This window comes from Coloeus monedula (genome assembly GCF_965178545.1).
Source record: "Coloeus monedula genome assembly, chromosome: Z".
Taxonomy (NCBI): domain Eukaryota; kingdom Metazoa; phylum Chordata; class Aves; order Passeriformes; family Corvidae; genus Coloeus; species Coloeus monedula.
This window is the reverse complement of record NC_138822.1, coordinates 50,659,729-50,685,345: the sequence shown is the minus strand read 5'-3', so window position 1 is coordinate 50,685,345 and position 25,617 is coordinate 50,659,729. Positions and strand designations below refer to the sequence as shown.

At 40.1% G+C, this 25,617-nt stretch overlaps 1 protein-coding gene across 1 annotated transcript in view; it reads left to right on the top strand.

Moving 5' to 3' along the window:
- The window catches only part of CHSY3 (chondroitin sulfate synthase 3), a gene marked incomplete at both ends in the record, with an annotated part of 136,783 nt that extends 134,506 nt beyond the window's left edge, over positions 1–2,277 (top strand). The window contains one exon of the mRNA XM_082302256.1: positions 712–2,277. Within this exon, the coding sequence (XP_082158382.1) occupies positions 712–2,277 (1,566 nt within the window). The remainder of the gene's footprint in view (positions 1–711) is intronic.
- Positions 2,278–25,617: the final 23,340 nt, after the last annotated feature.

Genomic DNA, 25,617 nt, shown 5'->3' with positions numbered 1-25,617 from the left:
CATCTCTTCACTATATCACAATTACTAATTTGACAGAAGTAGAATGTCTTTTCTTACTACATAAAGAAATTGGAAATCACTATCACAATCAATAGCTTAATTGACATACTCTCTTGTATGTGTACCTGACAAAACGTATATTCCAATGGTTTTATTTCAATTATTGGATTCTCTTGTCAACATGAAAAATAAAGTTTGCTAAGGCTATTCAGTTTTTGAATGTTAAGCAGCACTAACTATTTGCATGTATCAGTACCATCAGCTTTGTGCTCCATAGACACAAATCCAGGGTGCTCTTTAAAAAACTATGAATGTTGCTAACCTTTCATTAAGGATCTGTGCTAATTAGGGTTTAGATTTTGGTGAAGTCAGTGGTTCATGCATAGTACGTATGAAGTCAGAAATATTACCCACAGACTTATGCCTAAGCATTTCCTTTAGTTCTGCAGTTGGACCAAGTAAGGATCAACCCAAGATACCTGCTCTTCTGTTTAGACAGAGGACAGTATTTGCTCACAGTGGACACTACTGAAACTCAGACCAAAACAATGTAAATATTTTCTACTGAATGCTTTAAAGTTTTATGCCTAAAAATAACCCTGATCTGTAAGGATTGGTAATGATGCCAGTACCAATGTGAGTCCTTTTTTGGGTAGTAGCACTTCAACTTAATGTCTCTTTCCCCCTACACCCCTCTCTCTCTCTTTCTAGATGCAGCAGTTGTTCCACGAAAACTATGAACACAACCGCAAGGGTTACATTCAAGATCTTCACAACAGCAAAATTCACACAGCCATAACACTTCATCCGAACAAAAGACCAGCCTACCAATACAGGCTGCACAATTACATACTGAGTCGCAAAATTTCCGAACTGCGCCATCGGACCATCCAGCTCCATCGAGAAAGTGTCCTAATGAGCAAGCTCAGTAACACTGAAGTAAATAAGGAAGATCAGCAACTAGGAGTGATGCCATCGTTCAATAATTTCCAGCCACGTGAAAGGGATGAAGTAATTGAGTGGGAGTTCCTCACAGGAAAGTTTCTTTACTCAATGGTGGAGAACCAACCACCTCGGCAGAGCCTGAGCAGTGTCCTGCGGGCTGCACTGGATGATACGGTAATGCAAGTCATGGAAATGATAAATGAGAACTCCAGATCTAGAGGAAGGCTCATTGATTTCAAGGAAATACAGTATGGCTACCGCAGGGTAGACCCTCTGCATGGAGTGGAGTACATCCTGGATTTACTGCTTTTGTACAAAAGGCACAAAGGAAGAAAAGTTACGGTTCCAGTGAGACGCCATGCTTACCTTCAGCAACTGTTTAGCAAACCTTTCTTCAAAGAAGCAGAGGAGCTGGATGTAAAAAGCTTGCTGGAGGACACCAACACTGACACTCAATCTTTCTCTTTCCTTTCAAATTCTTTAAAGATTTTTTCCTCATCATTCCAAGGCACCAAAGACATTGGGGAACACAGTGACAAGAAAATACATATTCTTGTCCCTATCACGGGAAGATTTGATACTTTCTCAAGATTTATGGATAACTTTGAGAAGACTTGTCTGATTCCCAGGCAGAATGTAAAATTGGCAATAATTCTCTTCAGTTCTGAGTCAGGCCAAGACTCTAGCAAACACATAGAGCTAATGAAAGAATACAGCATTAAGTATCCCAAGGCAGATATGACCCTGATTCCAATGTCAGGAAAGTTTTCTAGAGGTTTAGGTCTTGAGATGGCCTCGTCTCAGTTTGACAATGACACTTTGCTGCTGTTCTGTGATGTTGATCTAGTATTCACATCAGACTTCCTCCAGCGATGCAGAGATAACACTATTCAGGGAGAACAGGTTTACTACCCTATCATCTTCAGCCAGTATGATCCAAAAGTAATATATGGAGGCGATCCTCCAGCTGACAGTAGTTTTGTTTTCACAAAAAGAACTGGATTTTGGAGGGAGTATGGATTTGGAATTACCTGTATTTACAAAAGTGATCTACTTACTGCTGGTGGATTTGATACCTCGATTCAAGGCTGGGGACTTGAGGATGTAGACCTCTTTACTAAAGTGATAACATCTGGCTTGAAGGCTTTCAGAAGTCAGGAAGTAGGAGTTGTCCATATTTTTCATCCTGTTCAGTGTGACCCAAATTTAGATCCGAAACAATATAAAATGTGTTTAGGGTCCAAAGCAAGTACATTTGCCTCTGCCATGCAGCTCGCTGGACTCTGGCTACAGAAACATTTGGGCGTCAGGTACAACTGGACTCTCTCCTGACAGCTTAGCCTATTTGGCCTTTTTTGGGGAGTTTACCTCATTGCTATTATTTGATTTTGCTGTCATAGTTTTAAACTCCCTCCTTGTAGTCTTCCAAAGACTTTTGACCTCAAACAGGATGACCCTGCTGTTCACTGATGTTTCTTATACCTACTGAACTGGTGAGGTGAATTCCTTCATATTTCCTTTATTTGAAATTCAGTCTAGTTATGGAAATCATACAAGTCCATGGAGCATATCCATCACAAGAGACTGTGTCAGAAGAACGTTGTTTTTCAGCTTTTGAATTCAGTATCATCTTTGTTTCATTTCTCAGATTTGATGTGATACAAATATTTACTGGTGAAGGTACCACAAAAGTGCTTTATGCTTCTTCTGGGGATGGAACTCTCTAAGATAAACTTGAGTTTTATAATTTATATGAGGACTTATATGTATAAACGCTACTTTTCTTCATCTTTAGAATTTTTAAAGTAAATGAATAACTATAATTGTACTTTTATTTTTTAAAAGAAAAGAGTAAAGCTGAGGAGCTACTTGCAAATACAACTGGTACTGGCTACCAAGGTCCTTAAATGTCTTATTATTAAAACAAACTCCTCATTGTTATTCAGTCGAAGTGTAAATGAACTTTATTTTCACAACAAACAGGATGTAATCAAATGCTCATGTACACTTTGAAGATTTTTGAGCCAACATCCTTCATTTGCAGGCAAGAAGAAACTATGACTCAACATGGTCATTTATGATAAAATGCAAGCATACAGTATTCTTATTTTGAAACACATAGTATAAGTTGCTGTTTCTCTTTTTAGAATGAGTCTCTAATACATAATTTTCTTTTACATTCCTTTCATAAGGCTGCACTTCAGTGTTAAAAGTTAAAGCTCTATTTTTTTTTTTTTTTTACATTTTCCATGAATATTGGTACTCAGTAGCAACTTGTTGTTAAAATTAAAGTAACTGTAGAATAATTATTTAAGTTTCAAAATTTACTATTGCTGGTCAAGTTCCTTGCCAATATATTTATATTAGTGGAGGTTGTAAGACTGTGTTCAGATTTGTCTCTCCAAACAGCCTGAAGTTGTTATATTGTGGATTCATGAAGTATTTAAAGTAATACCAACAGGAGAAATAATAAAATAAATTTCTGTATTTTAGAGACATGTTTATATAGGGATATATGTGTGTGTGTGTGTGTGTGTGTGTGTGCGTGTGTATATATCCCTATATATATAGATATATAGAGAGAGTAATTTCAAAGTATGTTCCGTTTTTCAGTTCAGACAGTGATTTGTTACAATCTTTGTTATTTTTGCCACATGCTTGGAACATTTCATGTTATACTGTGGTAAGAGCTTAGAGATATTCAGGAAACCATCAGAATTCAGCTAAACTTAAATTATTACAGTGGGTACCTCTAATAACCTCAGTACCCTTGATTTCAAACTGTATTTCAAACATAGCTGGGCAAGAAAAAGCTTTAAGGTTTTCAGCTGTAACTGACTGCTTCTGTGTTTCCTTAAAAAAAAAAAAAAACAACAAAAAAACAAACCCAAAACAAGAAGAGATTGGAATTCACTGGCACATCTGTTTGTGTGAGGATATCCAGATAATTTCCTAAGGCATGAACAGGGTGTGTAGGTCATTTAACATCTGTTATCTGTGGTTCTCTGTTCTAGAGTTACCATGCAAGGAAAAATGCAACCCTGACAAGGATTGAGTAAACTCAGTATTAAAGGGCTGACCCTAGTTTGTTGTGTGCTTTAAAAAAGGCTGTTCCGTTGCCTTGGAGAAGGTAGTGATTGTGGTAGATGACAACAGTGAGTGTAATTCATGTTCATACCAGCCCTCCTCAAGCAGAGCTCCGGGCTTGTTTCTCTCCTGGAGGCTCTTGCCTTCCTAGCCTAGTCTTGTTAGCTCAAATGTCTGATGAAAGAAAAATTCAGTATCACTTACAAAATAATTCCTGGAAATTTTTCTTCAAATTGAGTGCAAAAGTCACACTTTGTTCATTAAAAAAGCCAAGAACAAGGAACATATGATTTATTTGATCAATCTCAATTAACCAATGCAACTCAGATTGTAAATATCAAAAACCAATTGCCTGTTGATAAATGTTTGTGCTGATTTCACAAACAAGAAAAAACCTAATGACTTACAAAGACATCTAAGGAAATCATTGTCTGCTGGGATGTATTCCAGTACTTATTTCAATTACTTAACTTAGTGGCCAGAAAGTATTTGCTCAGCTCAAAGTAAAATAGTAGATTAGAACAAGCAATGAAACCAATCATTCAGTGGGGATAAAGATGTCTACAGAGGGCTTGCAGGATCAGGTCCTACATTATATAAGCAAAATGCTAGTATTTACCAGTACAAATATTTATTTAGTGTCTTGACTGATTCATTTGTTTATATGATGAATTACTTTGTTAAAAACCTGATTATAAATGTTTATTATGAAATGTTGCATTGTCTTTTGAAATAACTATCCTGAGATAACTTGAGAACTTGTGTTAGTTTGTCTAAGGAATAATATGCCTTCTAAGGAGATCATATTAAAAGAAAAAAAAAAGCACAAAAGTGTTAATGTTATGTATGCATAGATTAAGATGGGAATATCTGTGTTAATCAATTGTTTGCTTTTGTCTAGTCTGAATCATAATCTTGATTGTAAAATGAAATTTCTATGTATATATGTCCCTTTGTAAATGCGTGACAAGTGAATTCACAATAGAACATAACAACCAATTTTTCCCCAAACCTCCTTCCCCTGGGAATAGTTTTCCTGGTTTCATTGCTGGGAAGTGGGTGGTGAGCTGCTTACACTTTGGCTTTTCAGACACTGCCAGTCTTAAAAAAAAAAATTCAGTACTCAGAAACCTCAGAAATGCCCAAACCATCACATCATGGCATGTTTTCCCATTCACAGTACTTAATTTAACAGAGCATTTGCATCTCCTGGGTGAACAAAAAACATCAGGTTTTCCAAGACTTGATGAGGATACTCTGCATCAAGGTACTGGTTCTTAAGCTGAAGAAAGGCAGAGGGCCAGGGGGAGGTGTGAGGCTCAGCCACGGGAGTTGGCATCTTGTGCCCAAGTCATCCCTGTGCTGGCACCAGTGCTCCTGGTGCCTTTCCTTGGAGCTATGAACTGGCAGCTCAAGCCAGTGCAGGAGAAGAGCTGTGCTTGCTGCCACCAGCTGCTCTTGAGAAGCAAAAGCGCCATTTTAATCAGGGCTTGGGAGAAATGAAAGGAGGACACCAAACTGAGGATTCATTGAGTCGGGTGGCAGGTTGTCTTGTGCAGATCATGTTTCTGCCTGTCCCCAGGGGAAAAGAGAGCCTGGTCCCACACCTCTTCCCTGTTTGCTCTCAAGGGGCATTGAAGGAAGGTGCAAAACCGTCAGTCCTTCCACTTTGTGGGGCTTGTGGTGCTGCATTGTGTGCTTGGGTCCTACCATATCATGGGACATGTGGGGAAAAAAGGTACCATATGGTCTTCCCAAAAAGCAGTACATGGAGAGGCACCTTCTGCACTCACCAAAGACCAGTTATGCGCAAAAGTGCCTTCTGGAGCCTTTGCTCTACTGTGTACTTGACAGTGCCTCTTGCAAAAAATTACAGTACTGGTAAAATGACTCATAGGAGTGTAGCGCACATCCTCAGTACCTGTGGAGAGTTGCAGGCAGCATGAGCTAAAAAACACTTCTTCTAAACAGAGGCAAATAAGCAATTTTAACTTCTTTTGATGGCTTAACTAATCACTACAATTACTTCTTAAGATGTAGTTTGCTACATCAAACATTTTGCTCCAAAGAATGATGCCCTCTTTAAGATACAGAAAAATCCCACTTGTGTAGTCTATATTCAATTTTCCTGCAACTTGAAATCAGTTAAAATTTATGGAAAAAATAAAAAGGACTAAAAATTGGTGAGCCACTGACTGGGGGAAAGGTTTATATTTCTGCTCTATTTTGAAAAGAGAAACAAATCAGGAGAAAAAAAAATTCTGTGGTAGATACAAAAATTAGCCATGATGTTACAGTACCCGTGGTAATTATGGTCCTAAACGGCAGGAAAATGAGATGTTTCACTAAGTCTATCTATTTACAATAACTGAATATCACTGAAGGTCATAGTCTGTTGTACATCTGTAAGTAATACATATAGTCCATTTTTAATTCTTTCATTTCTTAGAATAACTTTAATTTTCTTCTGTCAGCATTCATTCACTTGATTAATAAGATGGCTTGTCATGACTCACTCTCAATTTTGTATTTTTCTTTTTTTTGGATCTTCCCATTTACAGTGTGTATTACTACAGAATTGAAACTTTTTGAGCTAGCATGGTAGTTCTGTTACAGTTTTATGATTTCACTGCCATACATAACTGCTGGACAAGAATATTTTAGTGAATGAGTTGCCAGTCCTACTTCAATTTGTTTCCATTTGCCTGTCACTGTAAGTTAAAAGTGTTCTTAATATTATTACTTCATATCTTCCTCTAGTCTTCTTCATACTAGTATTGCACCAAAGCAAGGAAATGCAAGAACTTTGTAATGCTTACATCTGGGAAAATTAACAGAATCTGGGGATTTGCTTGAATGATCTCCTTTTCTTGCCTTCAAAAAAGGCAAAAATTACAACTTACCAGTTCTATAATTTTAATAAAAGAAATAATGGTTATTAAGATGTAAGACAGCTCATATATTAGTGACACCCTACAAACTGTTACTTTACATCCTTGTTTTCTAGTCACCTTCTCATTCAACAGATGTTTGCTATTTTTAGGAACTTCAAAGATAAATTAAAAGCATCCTTGCTGATTGAGTATTTACTTAGTGTTAGTGGAGAGCTTAACCATGTAGGCAGAGATCCTAAGATGTACTATATACTGTAAGCTGCTGAGTTTTGTTTCTCTTGTAGGGCTGGAGGGAAGGTCTCCTCAGCTCTGCATAACGTGCCTGCAGTGTGGTAGTGTTCTTCACAAATCAGCCATGTCTAGCAATGATTTTAAGCTACTGCAAAGTTATGGGCATAGCATCCAGCTTCATACGGCAGGCAAGATTTACTGGACAAGATTTATCTAAACACATGAGAGACAGATCTTCAGATTCAGAGGCTGGTGACATAATCAGGTGGTAGACAAGTGGATTAAGTACATCTCCTGCTGCAACATCTGGGTACACCCACTGTAAGCACCCCTTTAAAAAGGACACTCCAGGAATGCAATGGGTTCAATGGGTTCACCTAAAAGAGGTGTATTCTAGCTAACATTGGTGCCAAATGCTTTTACTTAGAGCAGGTAAATTGCCTTTAAGTAATTTCATTTAAAAAAAAAAAGGAAAGAAAAAAATGAATAATTTAAAAAATGCTTGTGCTTGAGATTGTTAACATTGTTACTACTGGTTATTTGGGAAGACTTCATAACTCGCTCTCACTCTTGATTAGGGTAATAATGGAGCAATAAACTCTGCTTATTTTTCACACCTCTCCATACACCATTAGCTAGAGAAAAGATAACTAAATGCTTTGAAGATGGTGGTCGAACTGTGAGTGACCAGAGAGAGAACTGCTGGGTGTAGTTCAACCTCGAAACCAAAACTTAGACCTGCTACGAGGTAAGGACAATTTCAGCATAAGAAGCAGAAGCCTGAGTTTGTGCAAGGCATCATGGCATCTGGGATGCACTTTAATGCTTAGTGTGTGGTATCTAGGAGCAGGCACAGTGAAGTCTGAATACAGTGCTACCAGCTCTTGAAGAAGTGAAGAATGCAGTAAAAAATGTTTCATAGATGACAAGATAGATAGTAAAGATTTAGATCCAGATGGGTGTTTGTCTTTTTTTATTTTCAGGAAGTGGAAGATAAAACTTCTTTTAAAGAAGAACTCTGCTTTACTTCCTTCCTGAAAACTTTTCGCCTTGCTTAGCATTCCACTTGTACATGCAGAGGCAAATGCTGGGACCATCTGGAGCAATATCAAAACTATAGACTTTCCACACTTAATTTGTTCTGATCAGCAAGCCCATGTTTTTTGAAGTGATAGCTGAGCTGGCAATTTTTAGTCTCTCCTCTTTTTAGACATGACACTAATTTTATTGTTATTTAACTAAGTGGGATCTTTGACAGGTTTGTGTCACAGATTCTTTAGTGCTTTGTGCCTAAGATGCTTTAGTTTTCTGTTGTAGCTTCATATAATGCACTGTTACATGGCACATCACTTTAAATTATGAAGTTCCTTTAAACAAAGGCTTCTGGACAGTAGCTTTCAGCTGATGTAACCTTGCAACCACAGCTGTGTGGCTGAAACAAAGTTCTCCTATGGTAATTTATTTGTTGCATTCATACAATGTTTTGCTTGGTAGGAAATGCAGAATAGAATATGAGTTACAACTGAATATTTTCTGTTGATGAAGCTGAGCAAATCTGTTTAACTGGGACCAAGCAATGAGCCATTCCTCCAGCATGTGCTGTTACTGGAGGACATCCAGAGACTACAGGTGCTTTTAACGAAAAAGGTTATAGGGAGATGTCTCTGGTAAAACTGAATGGGAAACCTTGTTGTGCACTTCAGAGCTGCTGGTAGCAGAAGATTTGTCTTGCTTGTAGAAATGTATCAGTCATAACTTCTGCCACAGTCAAGCAATGTTTAAGGAGCAGACACACAAGGGCAGATCCCTTGCCCTCACGTATGAAAGAGACCAGAGAGATCAAGACTTAACCTGGAACACCCTTAGAAGAGAGCTCACTCTGAAAGAAATGTGGATGTGGGCAAAGAAGGGAGCATGCAAGAAACCAAAGAAAAGATTCTATTTCTTCATTTTCTTTTAGTCTTGACACGGTGCTGTGCTCATCAGGGAGCTACCAGGTCTTCCTGGATTGAGCTTGGGACTAGGCAAAAGTACTAATAACAAAGCATAAATGTTGTGTATATGACAAGACCAGATACAGGTGGGTGATGGGAAAGAAAGTGTGTGGGAAAATGTATAAGGAGTCAAGAAAATGGATTTTTTTTTTCCATGTGACGTAGAAAGATTGTGTGTGTATAAGCAATTTTACTAGCCTTGATATGTAAGGGCAAGAGCAAGTAATTAAAGGACATAGATTTGAAAGGAAGGAGAAGATACAGTGCAGAAAACAGAGTACCTGTTTAAACACAAAATTGAATTACAGTAGACATTAAAGTTATGTGTGAAAAAATAGCACAAGAAATAAAAGGAAAGAAACTGCTGGAAGAAAGGAAAAATTGAAAAATATTTAATAAAAAGCAACTGACGTGCTAGCATAAATGTAACTTTTGCCCTGGGTACAGAATGCTTCATAGTGCCATTCAAGAAACAAGTGAAATATTACAAAAATTATTTCTGTAGCACTGTATCCCACTGCTTTACCTCAGTGTGGCTGAGGGACCAAAAGCCATGCAAATACTAAAATATTTTTTCTTTTGTTTGCTTTTTATCAGAGCATGAAGTACCTACGTTTGCTTTCCCGTTGTTTTGCCCCTACCCTGCATGGTAAATACCTAGTAAGATACTGTGTTACTGGGATTTTGTGTTTCTGAACTGAGTAAAAAATGTGGGAGACCTCTTTAATACTAACACTTGAAGTATAGTGGTAAACAAAATGGCAGTACCAATGCTATCACACATCTGAATTTATCTTTTTGTTGTTAAAATGTCCCCCAATTACAAAAAGTTGGCAGTCAGCAGGAACTTCTGCAGTCTTGTCCCATCTTTCTTTCCCTCACACTTTCAGTTTCTAGCTTCTGCTGTACTTAGGTACTGATTACAAATTTAGAGAACTAAAGAAATCTATTTCCTTTTAATATCATCATACCAATGAATTTAATTATTCACACAAACTTTGTTATGAGCTTCTGGATTTAAACCAAAATCATATATCCCAGATAAAATTTTCTTTCAGAGTCTTTCTAGTTAATTCATACAAATATGAAGTTAGACACTGTAATGACATCACTGATGTGTAAAATTGCTGAAGTACAGCGATTTTTTGCATTAGTTCCCAGGTCTGTTGCAAGCCATTTGGCTGTCACTCTCTTTAAATCCTGAATTTTATTACCACTTCCTTCAGTCCCTTCTTATGACATCTTGAGTTTATTGCCAGCAACAGAAACACAAAACCTTTCCAGATTTAAAGTGCATCCCTAAACTGGGTCTGAAGTACACGGGACTCACTGATTCAGCAGGTATTAAAGGGCTCAGTGTCACAAGAATGCAAAAGTCTTGGAAACTGAAAGAGAAAACATTGAAGAAGTGGAAGTGCTTAGCTCCATAGACATTCCATCTTATGGAATCATTCACAGTCACAGAATGGTGGAGATGGGGAGGGACCTCTGAAAATCATAGAATCATGGAACAGTCTAGCTTAGAAGTGAGCTTTAAAGGTCATCTAGTCCAGCCCAGGACTGCAGTGACCAGGGACATCATCAACTAGGTCAGAACCCCATCCAACCTGACCTGTTCTCAGGGATGGGACATCTCCGACCTCCCTGGGCAACCTCGTTCAGTAATTTACCAATCTCATTGAAACAAAACCCTCTTCCTTATATCTAGTGTAAGTCAGCTCTCTTACAGTTTAAAACCATTATCCTTCATCCTATCGCAACAGAACCGGCGAAGAAGTTTGTCCCTATCTTTCTTATAGGCCCCCTTGAGATACTGAAATGCTTCTGTAAGGTCTTCATGGGACCTTCTCCTGCAGGATGAACAACCCCAACTCTTCAGGCTGTCTTCATAGAGGAGGTGCTCCAACCCTTTGAACATGTCTGGACCTCCTCCTACTCCAACAGGTCCCTGTCCTTCCTGTGCTGGGACCCCAGAGCTGGATGCAGTGTTCCAGGTGGGGTCTCACCAGGGCAGAGCAGAGGGGCAGAATCCCCTCCCTCCCCTGCTGCCCACGCTGCTTTGGATGCAGCCCAGGGCACGTTTGGCTCTCTGGGCTGTGAGTGCCCATGGCTGGGTCATGTCCAGCCTCTCATCCCCCAGCACCCCCAAGTCCTTCTCCCCAGGGCTGCTCTCCATCTGTCCATTCCCCAGCCTGTGCTGATACCAAGGGTGGCCCCAACCCAGGTGCAGCTGTGGCACCTTGCACTTGGTCCTGTTAAACCTCATGAGATTCCCATGGGCCCACTTCTTGAGCTTGTCCAGGTCCCTCTGGATGGCATCCCATCCTTCAGGTGTGTCAACTGCACCACTCTGCTTGATGTCATCTGCAGACTTGCTGAGGGTTCACTTGATCCCTTCATCTGTGTCATTAATGGAGATATTCAATAGCATTGGTCGCAGTATGGGCCCCTGAGATTCACCACTTATCACTGATCTCCATCAGGACCCTGAGCCATTGACAGCTACCCTCTGGATGCCAGCATCCAACCAACTTGTCATCTACTGAACAGTCCACCCATCAAATCCAATTTAGAACAAAGGATGTTGTGGTGGACCATATAAAGGGCTTTACAGAAGTCCAGGTAGATTATATCCATAGCTCTTCTCTTGTCCAGCGATGGAGTCACTCCATTGTAGAAGGCCAATGGGTTGGTCAGGCAAGAAGTGAAGCCCTGGTGGCTCTCTTGAATTATCTCCTTCCCCAAACCCTGCTCAAAGATGGGTAGAATCCACTGATTTCTCTTTGACTTGGTAATCTGAATTTGTTTTCACATGTAATTTGTACAGCTAAAAACTCTGCTGGATTGAAAAACATCTGTGGAGTGAATACAGGTGCAAAAAAAATTCCTGTCCAGGACCTGTCTTGTCCTGCAGCAGTCACTAAGATACTCAGTGATGCAAATATGTCACAGGGGCAAGAAAATGAGCAGGCAGAAGAGCTATGGAGCATCTCAGAGAAGCCTTTTAATTGATATTTCTAAGATCAACTGCTGTGCTGCTGTCGTTAAGAAGCCAGCTACCTGCTGAGGACTGGACTGAGGCAGTAAGTTGACCACCAGTGTGCCCAGAGATATCTGTTAAGTGCTGCAATACTTATATTGATAAACTAAGATATTGCATATTTGGGATTTCAAAACCTGGGATTGTGATCAAACTGCTATTGAATAGTGAATTTATTTGCCCCTTTCATGTGCTTTTTTAATAACATCAGGTAATTATAGACAAACTTTGGCTGAACTTCAGTTCCTGCAAACCTAGTCTAAAGCACCAAAGAGCAATAATAATTTCCTGATGACAAAAGAAGTGCTAAGGCAAATGTCACTGACACTGATAGAAAGTGTTCTGTATGTATTGCTATCCATTTGGATTATAGATATAAGAGAATCTGTCAGTTCTTCAGGGTTATTTTAGGCAGTGACATTTCCTCCTATGAAAAGGAACAAATAGCTCCTTCAGTTACTGCTCTATATAATCTTTCTTTTTTATCTACTATGGTCATTTTAACAGGCTGAATGTGTTGGTCAATAGTCGTGGCAACAAATAGATGCCAAATTTGTGTCATTATAAGGCTTTCAAACCAGATCAGTAAAGGTAAAAACTCTGGAAGGCAGCAAGTGACCAATTAAATTAATGCTGGTGGCATTTGACAGTTAGGATGAGCTAAAAATGAGTTTTATGAAGCAATTAAGGAATAACTGTAATACTGAAGCACCTGTTAGAACTCAATATAAAATTCTCTATGGTTTCCTATAACTAAAAAAAACCTGATCTTGTAATGGCAAGCTGTACTTTCCAGATTACTGTAGCAATTTCAGAGTTCACACAGTAGTGTCAGTAACACAGATTGTGTTTTACATGTCTCTGGAATTAGAGAGATTTTCCTTATCACCACAGTTGCATATTCACACCATCTTTCTGTGTTCACTCACCAAATTTTGACATGAGTCAGACTACATAAAGCCATAACCTAACTTCCAAATGGTCTTTGAGAGCATTTCAGTACTAAAGGAGGAGCACAATGCTAATATGATTCCTGCCCAATGTGCAACACCAGTGTGGCATAAAGTTTCTGCTACTTGACATAGAAGCCTAAGTGGTACCACAGTAGTAGTAGTTAACTTACAATTATTTAGTATTTTCCATCTTGTCCTCCAACAAAATTTGATGTGAACTGTTCTTTCTCACACACCTTGAATGGATGAGATTCATTGGGCATAAAGAGATAAAAAATTGTAGAACCACTTGCCTTTTCTAAAATTCCAATTAGTTTCTGAGAAACTGAAAGCAGTCCTTCAAAGCAGGATATGTTTATGTTATTTTGATACACAAGCTCACTTCCATATTGAAGAAGGTTTCTATCAAAATGAAATTATTCAGAAAGTGCTATTTGCTCTAAGATAGGATTCATTAATCAGATTGATAAGATAGACTGCAGTAGGCCATACTCTACAGAAACCATACTTCTGTGATAATTAAAAAAAAAAACCCACACTAATTTTAGAAAGGATTTTTGAAATCTCTACCACTGTCATTCAGCCATATGAGTGAATCACAGTTGCCTCTTCATCTGCCCTCATTCTGAGAGTAAGACTGAAGGAATTTGTACTATGTCATGGGCCATTTATAGGTGAACCCATCTTTACAGAAGGCTTTAATAGAGGATTTTTAAGATTTTCTGCAGGGAGTTTTTTTATTAAAATGGAATTCTGCAGGAAATTGGAATAGAGTGAGGGATGACTGTCATTTGGATGATTAAAGCTACACTAGAGATCACTTGAAATGCCTAAATTTTCTCAAAAGCTTTGCAGTGTCTTTGCTGTTGTGGCATGGGTAAGATCTACTTTTGGAAAAGTGGTGTAAAAATCGTAATCTAGGAGAAGGCATATTATGAATGCAAAGGATTTGGCTTACTAGACATAATTATACTGAGAGCTTAAAAAAATTTAAAGCCAATTTTCTTACGTGCTTTTATGAGTTCTTTATAAAACTTCAGCCCTGGTAAAGTGGTGGTGATTGCTGAGTTTAGAAAGGGTTGCTCCCAGCTTCAGGGGAAGGGGGGCAGGTTGCTTGAACACTGAACAGGTTTGCAGGCAGCAGGATTTCTGCAGCTGTTGTGAGAGTAGGACTGAGAACTATCCACTTAGGTAAACTTTGTTACTGGGATTACAGTCCACATCTAAAAGGCTTAGAGAAGGCTGCAAGATTGAGAGTGCCTGTATCAGTAGAACAAGAGAATAGGAATAATGGTTGCTAACAGGCCACAGTGAGGCTGTGAGAGGCTGTTAGGCCATTATCGTCAATTTTTCTGAATGGCATGGCACTAACAAAACTGTAACATAACACTGACAAAGGAATTGCTCTGCTAGTCTCATTCAGCTGGTGAGTACACATGGCAGTTATCCTATAGCTGCTCTAATTTATGCCAGCACTTGGGTCACAAGAGATTACCTGACAGTCACTTCTTGTGCTGTTGATACCCCACAGCCAACTATGGCACTACATTTGCAAATACGCAAGTTGTGCTTCCAGACCTAGCAAGAAATATAGATATTGAAGAAATGCAGGATGACAGAGAGAAATAACTGCTGTGAAGATTTTGTCTGTCTTCCTTTACCAAGAGAAGAAAAGGATTATTTGATACGGCCAAATGTCACACAGAGGATGAGGAAGCGTAGTAACAGGGTGCACAAGGGGTCCATGCACAGACCCACTGCATGTGATGGTTATGCAGGTAAGTATTAAAAATCAGGAAGAAATTTACAGCTTACCCTGGATAATAGGTTATCAACTTGTTAATGAGAAAAGGTGAGGATATAAACATCACTTAAGCTAGGAAATGGCTGTCAGAGTCAGAATGGCTTAGAGCACCTTGCTGGCAGAAGCTGGTGCAGAATGTTTCCAGTCACAGGATTTGTTTTTGAGCAAATGTCAAAGGAATCGAACAAGGCTTGCTTTGTCAACTATATTTTCAAGTATATTTTCCATCATGGGAACAATCAGTTTGCAGCTCAAAGTCTAATCAAAGCAATTCAATTTGATAACCTGCTAAAACCTGTGAGGGCAGGATGCCTTTCCTGGAAATAGGATGCCATTAAATATCATCATCACCATCACCATTCATTGACCCTTCAGAAATCCTCCACATTTCAGCAATATCAGCTTCAATTAACGGTAATAGTTTATAGAAGGTACCTGTCTGTCTTGAGTAATCTTTGACTGAGTGCAGCACATGCTCCACTTTTTATAGTGCAATTTCCTGAAGTTTTATCAAATAGATCATAACTCACATGAAGTGCACATTTTTGACAAAGGCTATTATATTTAATATGTGAGGAAAAATTTGGGAATGTCATGTTTTTGACTTGAGAAGCTTAATGAATTCAGTGGAAGCCATGATAGAAGTCAGAGTTAAGATGACATCCATTAGAAACTGTCCTAGGGTGATGTTACGAGGCTGCTTTATTCCTTAACCATCTGCTCAATGCCCAAGGATGGAATGTGGGTTGGTTCAACGGCTCAGCCCCGACGGCTCGGGGGCTCTGGGGCTCGGCAGGGCTCGGCAGGGAGTGCGCCGGGAGCGCTGCGTTCATCTTTGGGTTCCTTTTGTGTTCCGCCTCTCTGGAAAAAGGTTCTGTTGGTTTCTCTTGTTCTTTTCTTTCCCTTCCCCTTCCCCTTCCCCTTCCCCTTGCCTCACTGCCTCCCTTCCCTTCTCGCTGGTCCGTGGAGCCTGCGGGTGGCCCTGGCGGGCCCGTGGGGTAGCCCCGGCTGGTCCGAGCCTGTTTTGTCTGTTCCCTCTCCGGGAATTTGTTGTGTTTTGACGGGGTTTTTTTATCCTGTTTTGCCCTGTTTTGTTTGTGTGTTAATAAACAGTTTGGTTTCTTTTTCCCACTTTCACTCCTTGTGACCCATTTGTCTCATTGACAGAGGAAAAGAGGAGGAACACTCATTCCGGAGTGTTTCCTCCTGAAGTTTTGTCTCAAAAATCGAGACATAAATTTGGTGCCCAGCTTAAGGGGCACATGAAAGTGGAAAAACACCCAACATTTTGCTTTGAATCACTTTGTATTGAGGTACAGCAGTAAGACCACGCTGTTTGATTTAATAATTTTTCTGTGGAACCTAACCATAAGTACATGTCCACAGCTATGGGCAGTCGGGTCCCTGACTTACACTTTTTATAAGTCAGGAATAAGAATCAGGACTGCCATTTTGATATGCCTGGTGTTAGTGATTTCTTGAAGTTTGGCTGACATAATGGAAACCATTGAGAATGTGTATGTCATGTTGTTTTTCCATTCTGGCCTTGGTAGTTTCCTTTTGGAATGTATTAGCAATTACACCCAGTGTGTTAGGGGAAAAGCAGGGGATGATAATTCCCAGCCCTTCATCTCCTTCTTCCCCTTCAGATCTGGCATGTCACCGTTTGAAAAGTACCCGGTTTCCCCAGGATGTCAAAGATACCACCTTCTTATTATTTTATCCAGAAGGGTTTCTCTATGTGGCCTCCAGCTTGTCCAAAATAATGGCTGAGATTTCCAGAGGGGTTTCCCAAACACCTGCCCCAGTTGTAGAAAATCCTAAGTGGTGTGGGCTATGGGAGGACATAGGCTAGACCCTGAAGCAGTTTTCTAACCCAGTAGCCTGGAACTTCCCTCCTGAACAAATTCGGAACACAGCTGAGGTGGGGAAGTATCTGAAGGAAAACTGCAACAATAATGCTGATGAAAAGAAAAAAGCTCATTGCCATGTGCTGGGTCCTGGCTAACACTTACCACACGCTGCTGGATACTCTAGGGCAGAAGATAACAGCCAGAGGGGCAGGAGAATAAGCCAGAACACACCCCAATCACTCCAGCTGCAGCTAAAGCAGATGGGGAGCCTAAACCAATAACAATTGCCCCTGTCCAGGGAAAAAAACACAAAGCCAAATCCATTCACCCAGTGGATGAGGATGGGCAGCCAGGACCTTCACAGCCAGCAGAGGAAGTGGAACCTGAAATCATTACCAAGTCCCTGTCCATAGAAAGCCTTCATACCCTGAGGAAAGATTACACTCAACGGCCTGATGAAACTATATTAAGTTGGATGGTCCGAATCTGGGACGCTGCAGGCGATGGTACCATTCTGGATGGCACTGAAGCGAGGCATTTGGGATCCCTGTCACATGATCTAAGTATTGACCAAGGGATGACGAGGGGACCTGAAGCTCTCAGTCCCTGGACACGCCTCTGAAGAAGAGTGAAGGAAAGATACCTCTGCCAGGAAGATCTCCAGCTGCAGCTGAACCCCTGGAAAACCATGGAACAAGGGATTCAATGCCTGAGAGAACTGGCAGTGGTAGAGATCATATTCTCAGATGACCAAGCAATTAGGAGCCCTGACATGGTAAAATGTAAAACGTACACCAGTGATGTGGCTGAAACTTGCACAACACACACCACCAGAATACACCCCTGCTTTAGCAATGACAACATGGAAGGATGGGGACAAGACAGTGAGTTCTATGGTGAGGAGGCTCCGGGCATATGCAGACACTGTGCACGGCCCAACACAAGCAAGAATCACAGCTGTGGAAAAGAGTCTGTCGGAGACCATACAGAAGATGGAAGATAGGATGGACAAGACTCACCAGAAACTCAGGAAGGAGCTGAAAGAGAGCCTTCTCCAAATCGCATCAGTGCAGACCAGAGAAGATGTCTGTTACCAGAAGCAGATGTCCCACACCTAGGGAGAGAGGGTACACCCCAAGAGCTGAACTGTGGTTCCTCCTGTGTGACAGTGGAGAAGACATGAGGAGGTGGGATGGAAAACCAACTTCTGTCCTGGCAGCACAGGTGTGTGAATTGAAGGATGGTAATGCTGAGAGAGGGAATTCCACCAGAAGGGAAGTAGCTAGAGTTTCAAATGATGACCAGGACTAGAGGGACCCTGCCTCTAGCGGGAGAGGGGGACCCAAGGGAAAATCGCGTCTTTTGGACAGTGTGGGTCTGATGGCCTGGCACATCAGAACCACAGAAATACGAAGCCTTGGTTGACACGGGTGTGCAGTGCACCTTGATTCCATTGAGACACGTGGGGGCAGAACCGGTTTCTATTTCTGGAGTGACAGGGTGTCATCCACAGGGACAGCATGAAGAACGACACAGAAGTCCAGGAGAAATGGGGTTATTTAATTAATTATCACCTTGTTTATATAACTTGGTTCACAATAGAGAAATTACATTATTGGGTGCTTGACCAAACACCTCCCAGAGTGATTGGCTGAATGTTGCAACGCCTATTTCAAAGTATTTTCTTCAGTGTGGAAAACAAGACTGCATAACAAGTTTGCACCTGTAAGATAAAGTCTTGATTTACAAAACCCTCCACACTGTTTACAACTAGCTTGCATGAGAAAGGAGACTCTCACAAGCAGCTGCAAAATACAGGAAAATTTCTCTGCCAGCCTTTTCAGCATCTGCAACGGGGGGGTTGCAGCAGTTGACACTGCTTGAAGCTGATGTGAGCCTAACTGGACAAGAGTGGAAGAAACTTCCTATTGTGACTGGCCCAGAGGCCCTGTGTATTCTGGGCATAGATTTCCCCCAGAGTGGGTATTTCAAAGACCCGAAGGGACTCAGGTGGGCTTTTGGAATAGTGGAGGCAGAGGGCATTAGGCAATTGATCACCCTGCCTGGACTGACCAAGAATCCTTCTGCAGTCGGGCTCCTGAAGGTGGAAGAGCAGCGAGTGCCAAGTGCCACCTCGACAGTGCACTGCCGGCAGTACCGAACCAATAGAGATGCTGTGATTCCCATCCACACGATGATTCATAAGCTGGAGAGCCAAGGGGTGGTCAGCAAGGCCCACTCACCCTTCAACAGCCCCATCTGGCCTGTGTGCAAGTCTGACGGGGAATGGAGATTGACAGTGGGCTATCGTGGCTTGAATGAAGTGACTCCACCGCTGAGCGCTGCCGTGCCGGACATGCTGGAGCTCCAGTATGAGCTGGAGTCCAAAGCAGCGAAGTGGTACACCACTATTGACATTGCTAATGCATTCTTCTCTATTCCTCTGGCAGCAGAGTTCAGGCCTCAGTTTGCTTTCACCTGGAGGGGCGTGCAGTACACCTGGAACTGACTGCCCCAGGGGTGGAAGCACAGTCCCACCATTTGTCATGGACTGATTCAGACTGCACTGGAAAAGGGTGAGGCTCCAGAACATCTCCAGTACAGAAACCTAGGCAAATCCAAAACAGATCTTGAGCTTTTTTTTAAATTATGTACTTTCAGTAAACAAAAATTAGGAGCTCAGCACCATGCTGGCCACCCACCTTCTGTATTTCCTACTGTGAATACTGCTTCTCTGCTCTTCTGGAGCTGAGCTCACCCCCATACGCATCACACCTCTTTCATCATCAACAAAAGATACCACTGCCAAACTCTATTGTTATATCTTTAAACAAGCATCTTATATGGTTGTCTGAGTGCATTCTGCTTGCCATTGCTATCTAATTCATCTTCCTTTTATTTCTTTCTCTTAGTTGGCACATGGGTGGTAGGTCTCTGAGATCCATTCTACTTCTTGGCCTGTGTTTACACCATGTACAATAGGCTGCCAAGTCTATTTGTGGGCTTCAATAGACCCTACTAACAAAAAAGCCTAGTGTGATTTTTTCTTATGTTTTATTTGTGTTTCATCCTTTAATAGAATTAAATACTAATTTAGGATCTCAGAAGGCCAGGTTTGTGGAGATAATGCTTTTATCTGTAGTATGATTGCATCAAATCTCTAGCAAATTATGGAAACATTAATCATAGGAATATGAACATTAGCAAAATTTCTGTTCCAGAAACTTCCAATCATTTCAATTTACATAAAATACTTCAGTAAGTAGAAATACTAAAAGACAGGAAATGACTGGATGAGTATATATACATTTGTAGAGGAATATATCCTTCCCTGCCATGCAATTCACATTGAGATCAATGACTTCTGCTGTTCAGTCCCCTTGCAATTTGCAGTGCAATTGAATGGTTCTAGGTTTAGAAGTTTATAGGTGAGAATGCAGTAGCAAAATACATATATATTCCAGAAAACTCTTCTCTCTGTATACTTACAGAGTATACCACTACTACCACTGTGTAGATCTCACACTTTAAGTGTCCCTCTGACAGGCTTAAGAGTGTAATTAATTTGGTCATAAAAAATCTTTGCACTCTTTTGACTTTCATGACTTCTGCCTGAAATAGAAGGGAGAGAAACAGCACTAGCAGAGGGAATTTATCTTCATGGATCAGTTAAAAAAAACCCAAAACAACACACAACAACAACAACAAAAATCACAAACAAAAAACCCCAAACAAACAAAAACCTGGAAATAGAGTTGTCCTATGGGGATCGCCTTTAGTTAGGGTTACTCTTCCTTTGCACTTACTTGTTCTGAAGCTGTCAACTGGAAGTTATCCTCAGAACAATATTTGGGTTTGTAACTCTGTTCAGCGTTTTGATTTTGTCCATTGGGAGTTAGCAAAGTTTATCACCCACTGTCCATCTCTGCAAGTGTTACACAGCTACAGCTATTCCTGCAGGCCACTCATGCTGGCAAGCAGGCACAGGCTTCTGATACCTACTCAGGCAGCAGAAAACTGTCCAGGAAACTGGACTGAAGCCACAACTCAGCCCAAATAAAATGCAATGAAGTCTTATTTCATTCTCCTTTCTCTCCACACATTCTGGTTCTTGGTGTGTCCTACACAAGGCTAAGAGTTTGACTCGATAATCCTTGTGGGTCCCTTCCAACTCAGCATATTCTGTGATTCTCTGCTGGACATTTACCTTTCTTTAATTCATATCAAAGCCATATCTCCTGAAATAATTTAACAAAAGTGGGATTCAGGATGGGTAGTCATCTGTTAGGTGGGTTATTTTTGTCCTGTATTAACTTCATTTGCAGCTGCTGGAGTCATTGCCTTCAATTCAATAGGACTGAAGTGTGGAAAAGGGAGTCTGTGTATGTTTATCAAAGACCACAGAATAAAATTGCAGTAATTAAGAGCCATTCACAAAAGAACCAAGTGTAAAACTAATGACAGGCTAATGCAGAAAGGCATACTGAAAGCATTTCCATAATTTGAGATGAGCTGACAGCTGTGACAAAGTGAGAAAGGGAAGGTGAAGCCTATTGAGCACAGCTCCCTGCTCTGTTGAAATTCCCAACTTTGTATTAACCTCCCACACATTTTCCATGCACTGTGAAGAGACAGCACCTATAATGCAGCATAGCATTTCATTGTTGTGTTGTAGTTCTGAGACTGTAAGCAATCACAAACTCTGATGGGTTTCCACTATGAAAATGATGGATACAGTGTTCATCTTTCATCACATAAACCAGTAGCTTCCCCCAGCTTTCTCACTGCTCTTGCAGTGGCTTCTGAAGCCGGTAAAAATGTAGTTGCTTCTGATTGCTGTTACTTTCAACAGAGCAAAGGCATAAATTCTCTCACCATTTTAGCACTGAATTTAACTGTACCTGACTACATAAAAATAAGAAAACTCTTTTCTTGTAACTCATTTATTTTCTCTGTCTCTCTTGAGAGGTGTGTATACTTCGACCCTATTAGAGAGACATTCGATTATGCGAGGATTATGTCTCAAAGCTAAACCTAGAGTTTTGAGACTTGAATCAGGTATCTAGACCAGGTGAAGCAGAGCTAATTTCTATTGAAGTCAGTAGTCTTCAATATTTATTTTGCATTTGATTCTCATACGGCCTATACTCTGGGGCTTTGCTGCATCTCTAGGCCCTTCGAAGACATTCAAGCCCTCTCCCAGAACTCAGTACAAACAAGATTTATGCATGCAGTAATTCTCCTTCCACCCTCACCTACCAGTGACTGGAGGGAACCATGGGGCAATCTTGGAGGGTTCCTTGTGGTGACCAGCTCAGGCTGGTCACGTGTGTGAGAACAAGTGAACACTGCAGGGCTGCCCTTTCTACTGCGCTGGCAGCAGCACTGGTGTCCTCTGCTCTATCCTGCATGACTTGACGCTTTATAGACTTCATTTCCACATTAATTTAAAGCAGTAGGAAAGGCTATCCAAAAGAGTGTAGAAATGAAAATCTGTAAGGTTCTCAAATTTTATTTTTAAATTCTCTCTTACATAATAGAATAACTCAGGGTTTTAGCTGAAACCGTGCTAGATTCAGCTGGTCTTGATAACAAGGTGAGAATCTCAGTGCATGTTCTTTGATTTTATTATAAATTTTTATTCCCCCTTTCGCCAGATAAATCTGTTTTAAAATCTACTTTTCATTTCTAAGCCATCAAGGAACATGTTCTGTGCCTCTTAAGTGCACCCGTGAAATTCCTTTGATTGATTCAATGGGCGACATTTTACAAACTTTTACTTCTCCACATAGATCATTGCTAGTTGCTATTTTGCAAATAAAGCATTAATAACAGACAAGCAGAAGCTGAAGGCAATTTCTGTCTACTTTCCAAACCACATTGTTCAGTTCTACCTACAAAACTTATCTGTGCAGTGTTTTCACTTCATATTTACAATCTTTCACAGATGACAGTCAGTTTGCTTGGGATTCCTACTTGTATTGAAAGATTTTCTGTGGAAAAAAATGTACATAAGTTTGAGTATTTTCTCTATAAGTAAGATGTAACAAGTGATGTTGGGTTTTTTTCCATCTGGAGAAAAGAGCAAATGTAAACAAAAGTGTTTAATTTTAACATCAGAATTTTCAGAGTTGCTATAGTAGTTAATACTGATGTTTTTATTCTTTGCATATTCCCTTTCAATATGACAGCCTCTGTATGTACAAGAAGTGAGTTCTGAAAAGAAAAGTAGTCACAGCATCGCCGTGCCAGCTGGCTGGCAGTGCCTGATAGCATTTGGTATACTTGCAAGACAAGCCCTTGGAAGGGCAAGGGAGCAGGGGAAACCTTCAGCATACTTTTTCTGAGACCCTTTGCAGCTAATTCTGAACTAATTTGTGCTGGTACTAGGTGGTAATGCTGTAACATATTTTGCTTACAAAGTGAACAGAAATTTCCATACTGAAGCAGGCATGTAGCATTTCCAGTATGGCACCTTGATTGAACTGCATGACAAGAGGGTTCAGGAGTCCTTGTAATGGGAACTGTGGAAAAAATAGGGGCAGAATTGTCTTATTGAAATTCAGGAAGTCCTGACAATTCCTTACAGTCTGACAAATTAAAAGTTACCTTTTTTCCCACTTTAGGAATCTAAATGTAGTTATATTAGAGCCTTTCAGGATGCAATTTCCTACTTAATAAGAACACAAGAACATGTGTCAAGAGCATTCATTTGAAAACCAGATTGATGTATCCCTGCTCTCTTCTACTTTGACAGGAATGCTGTTAAGAAGCCTGAGCGATTGTTTTGTCATGGAGCAATGCATTTGACAGTCAACACATACAAGAGGGTCTGGCAAAAATGCAGCACTTCCACACAAAGGATAAAAATATATAGCTCAAAGTGAGGAGTGCAAAGGATGACAGAAACATGTGCTTCCAGAGTTACCCATGTTGCTAGGATCTACAGTCCATCTCCATTTTAAGAACAATAGCTTGAAGAGATTTAACCACTCATCAGGACTCTTGTTTTTGTGACTGGAGTAACATTCATGGCTCAGCTCTCTCACTTTTCACTATATTGCACTGCCAGAATGCTAGATTTCCTGGAGATAAAACACAACAAAAAATACTTATGGTCTGGCCTACATGCAGTACATTCTTAGTGAATTAAGTGGAGGTCACATTTCTGAACAACACTGTATTAATTTTTATGACATTCATATATCTAGATGAATCAAAATTCAAACTCATTCTTTTAACACTTGAAACCCCACCTTAAGTAATTCTGGGGAAAAATAAACAGACTTGAAAATTAGATAAATCATCACAATACATTTGTTATATTTGCTATATTTATTTGCAATTCCACTGACATAAACAAAACAAAAATCAAAAAAAACCCAAAAAACCAACAAAAAAAACCCAAAACAAAACTAAAGCCAAAACAAAAACCAAACAAAACCAATAAAAAAAAAACCAAAATAAAACAAGCACACACACACACACTCCCCCAAATAAAAAACCAAACCAAACCAAACTATACCAAACCAAAAAAACCCACCAAAACCCCAACCACCAAAAGACCAAAAAACCCAGCCTTTACAAACCGTGCTCCAGGTCAAATTACTTATAAGGATTACATATAAAAATTAGTGAAGGGGTGACCTCAAAATGATTACTAGTTTATATGAAGTGCCCTTAAGGTCAGATTTTTATCAAGGCTCTTTGGTTGGGGAAATTGGTCAGAAAATCTCCCAAAGAACCAAATTTACCCTGAAAGACTTAAAATTTCTGGGCAGGAATTATGGTATCATGATGTGATGCTATATTTAATTACCTTATTTTCTCTGAAATCAGGTATATGAAAATTGGCATAGTTCACACAGACTGAAAGAAATTATTTAGAACCACCACCAGAAAATTAAGATAATTCATTACAAAAATCATCTGCAATCAGAACATCCTGTAACCACAACCTATATCACCAGCTGAGAAGATCCTAAATTACTTTCATCACTAATATTCACCAATAGACTGATAAAAAAGTGACTAATGAAAGGATGCAACTTCCCAAATGTGTTTGTATTGTTTGAAACTCCTTGCATTTCTATTGCAGATTCAAGGAAAATTGAACGACTGTAAAAATCACAGATGAACATCCATTTCTCTCTCAGTGAATTCAGATGACTCAGGAGAAATGCATGTTCACTCTTTTGCATTGAGAAAAAGGTATGTGATCCTCCCCATACTTCACATCAATTATATCAAATGGAAACAAGTGCCAGCCATAAGGTCTATATACTTACGCTATAAAATAACTGCTACACAGTGTTTCAAGTAGGATGATACTAAAATTATTGTTTGGTAAATAACAGATCCTGATTTCCCTGAACGTGTAGAATTGCAAAGATGTAATTTTTAAATTGCTCTGGGCCTACCAGTGAAAACCTGTGTTTATGACAATTGAAGTTTAAGAGTAAATTTTCATGGCAGATTTTCATACTCAAACTCTCACCATCTACAGATGAAGTATGGGATACTCCAGATTTGGGTTTCTCAGCACCAGAAGTAGTTGGGGTCCCAGCACCAAGGTGGCACTAATATGTGCTTCCTCTCATGACAAAACCCTTTGACATTCTTTTGTGGAGATGGTGTTTGCTGTCCTTTGTCTCACTCCTTTACATTGCTTAGTTGAAAATTACTTTCTGTGTAGGGAAACAGTAAAGTAAGTGATAGACTTGAGGTGTGTGATAGGCATGAAGCTTTTGCATTGGCTGCTGATGACCTCATAATTACATCTACAAGATCTCTTGAGCTCATAGGCAAGTCTGACT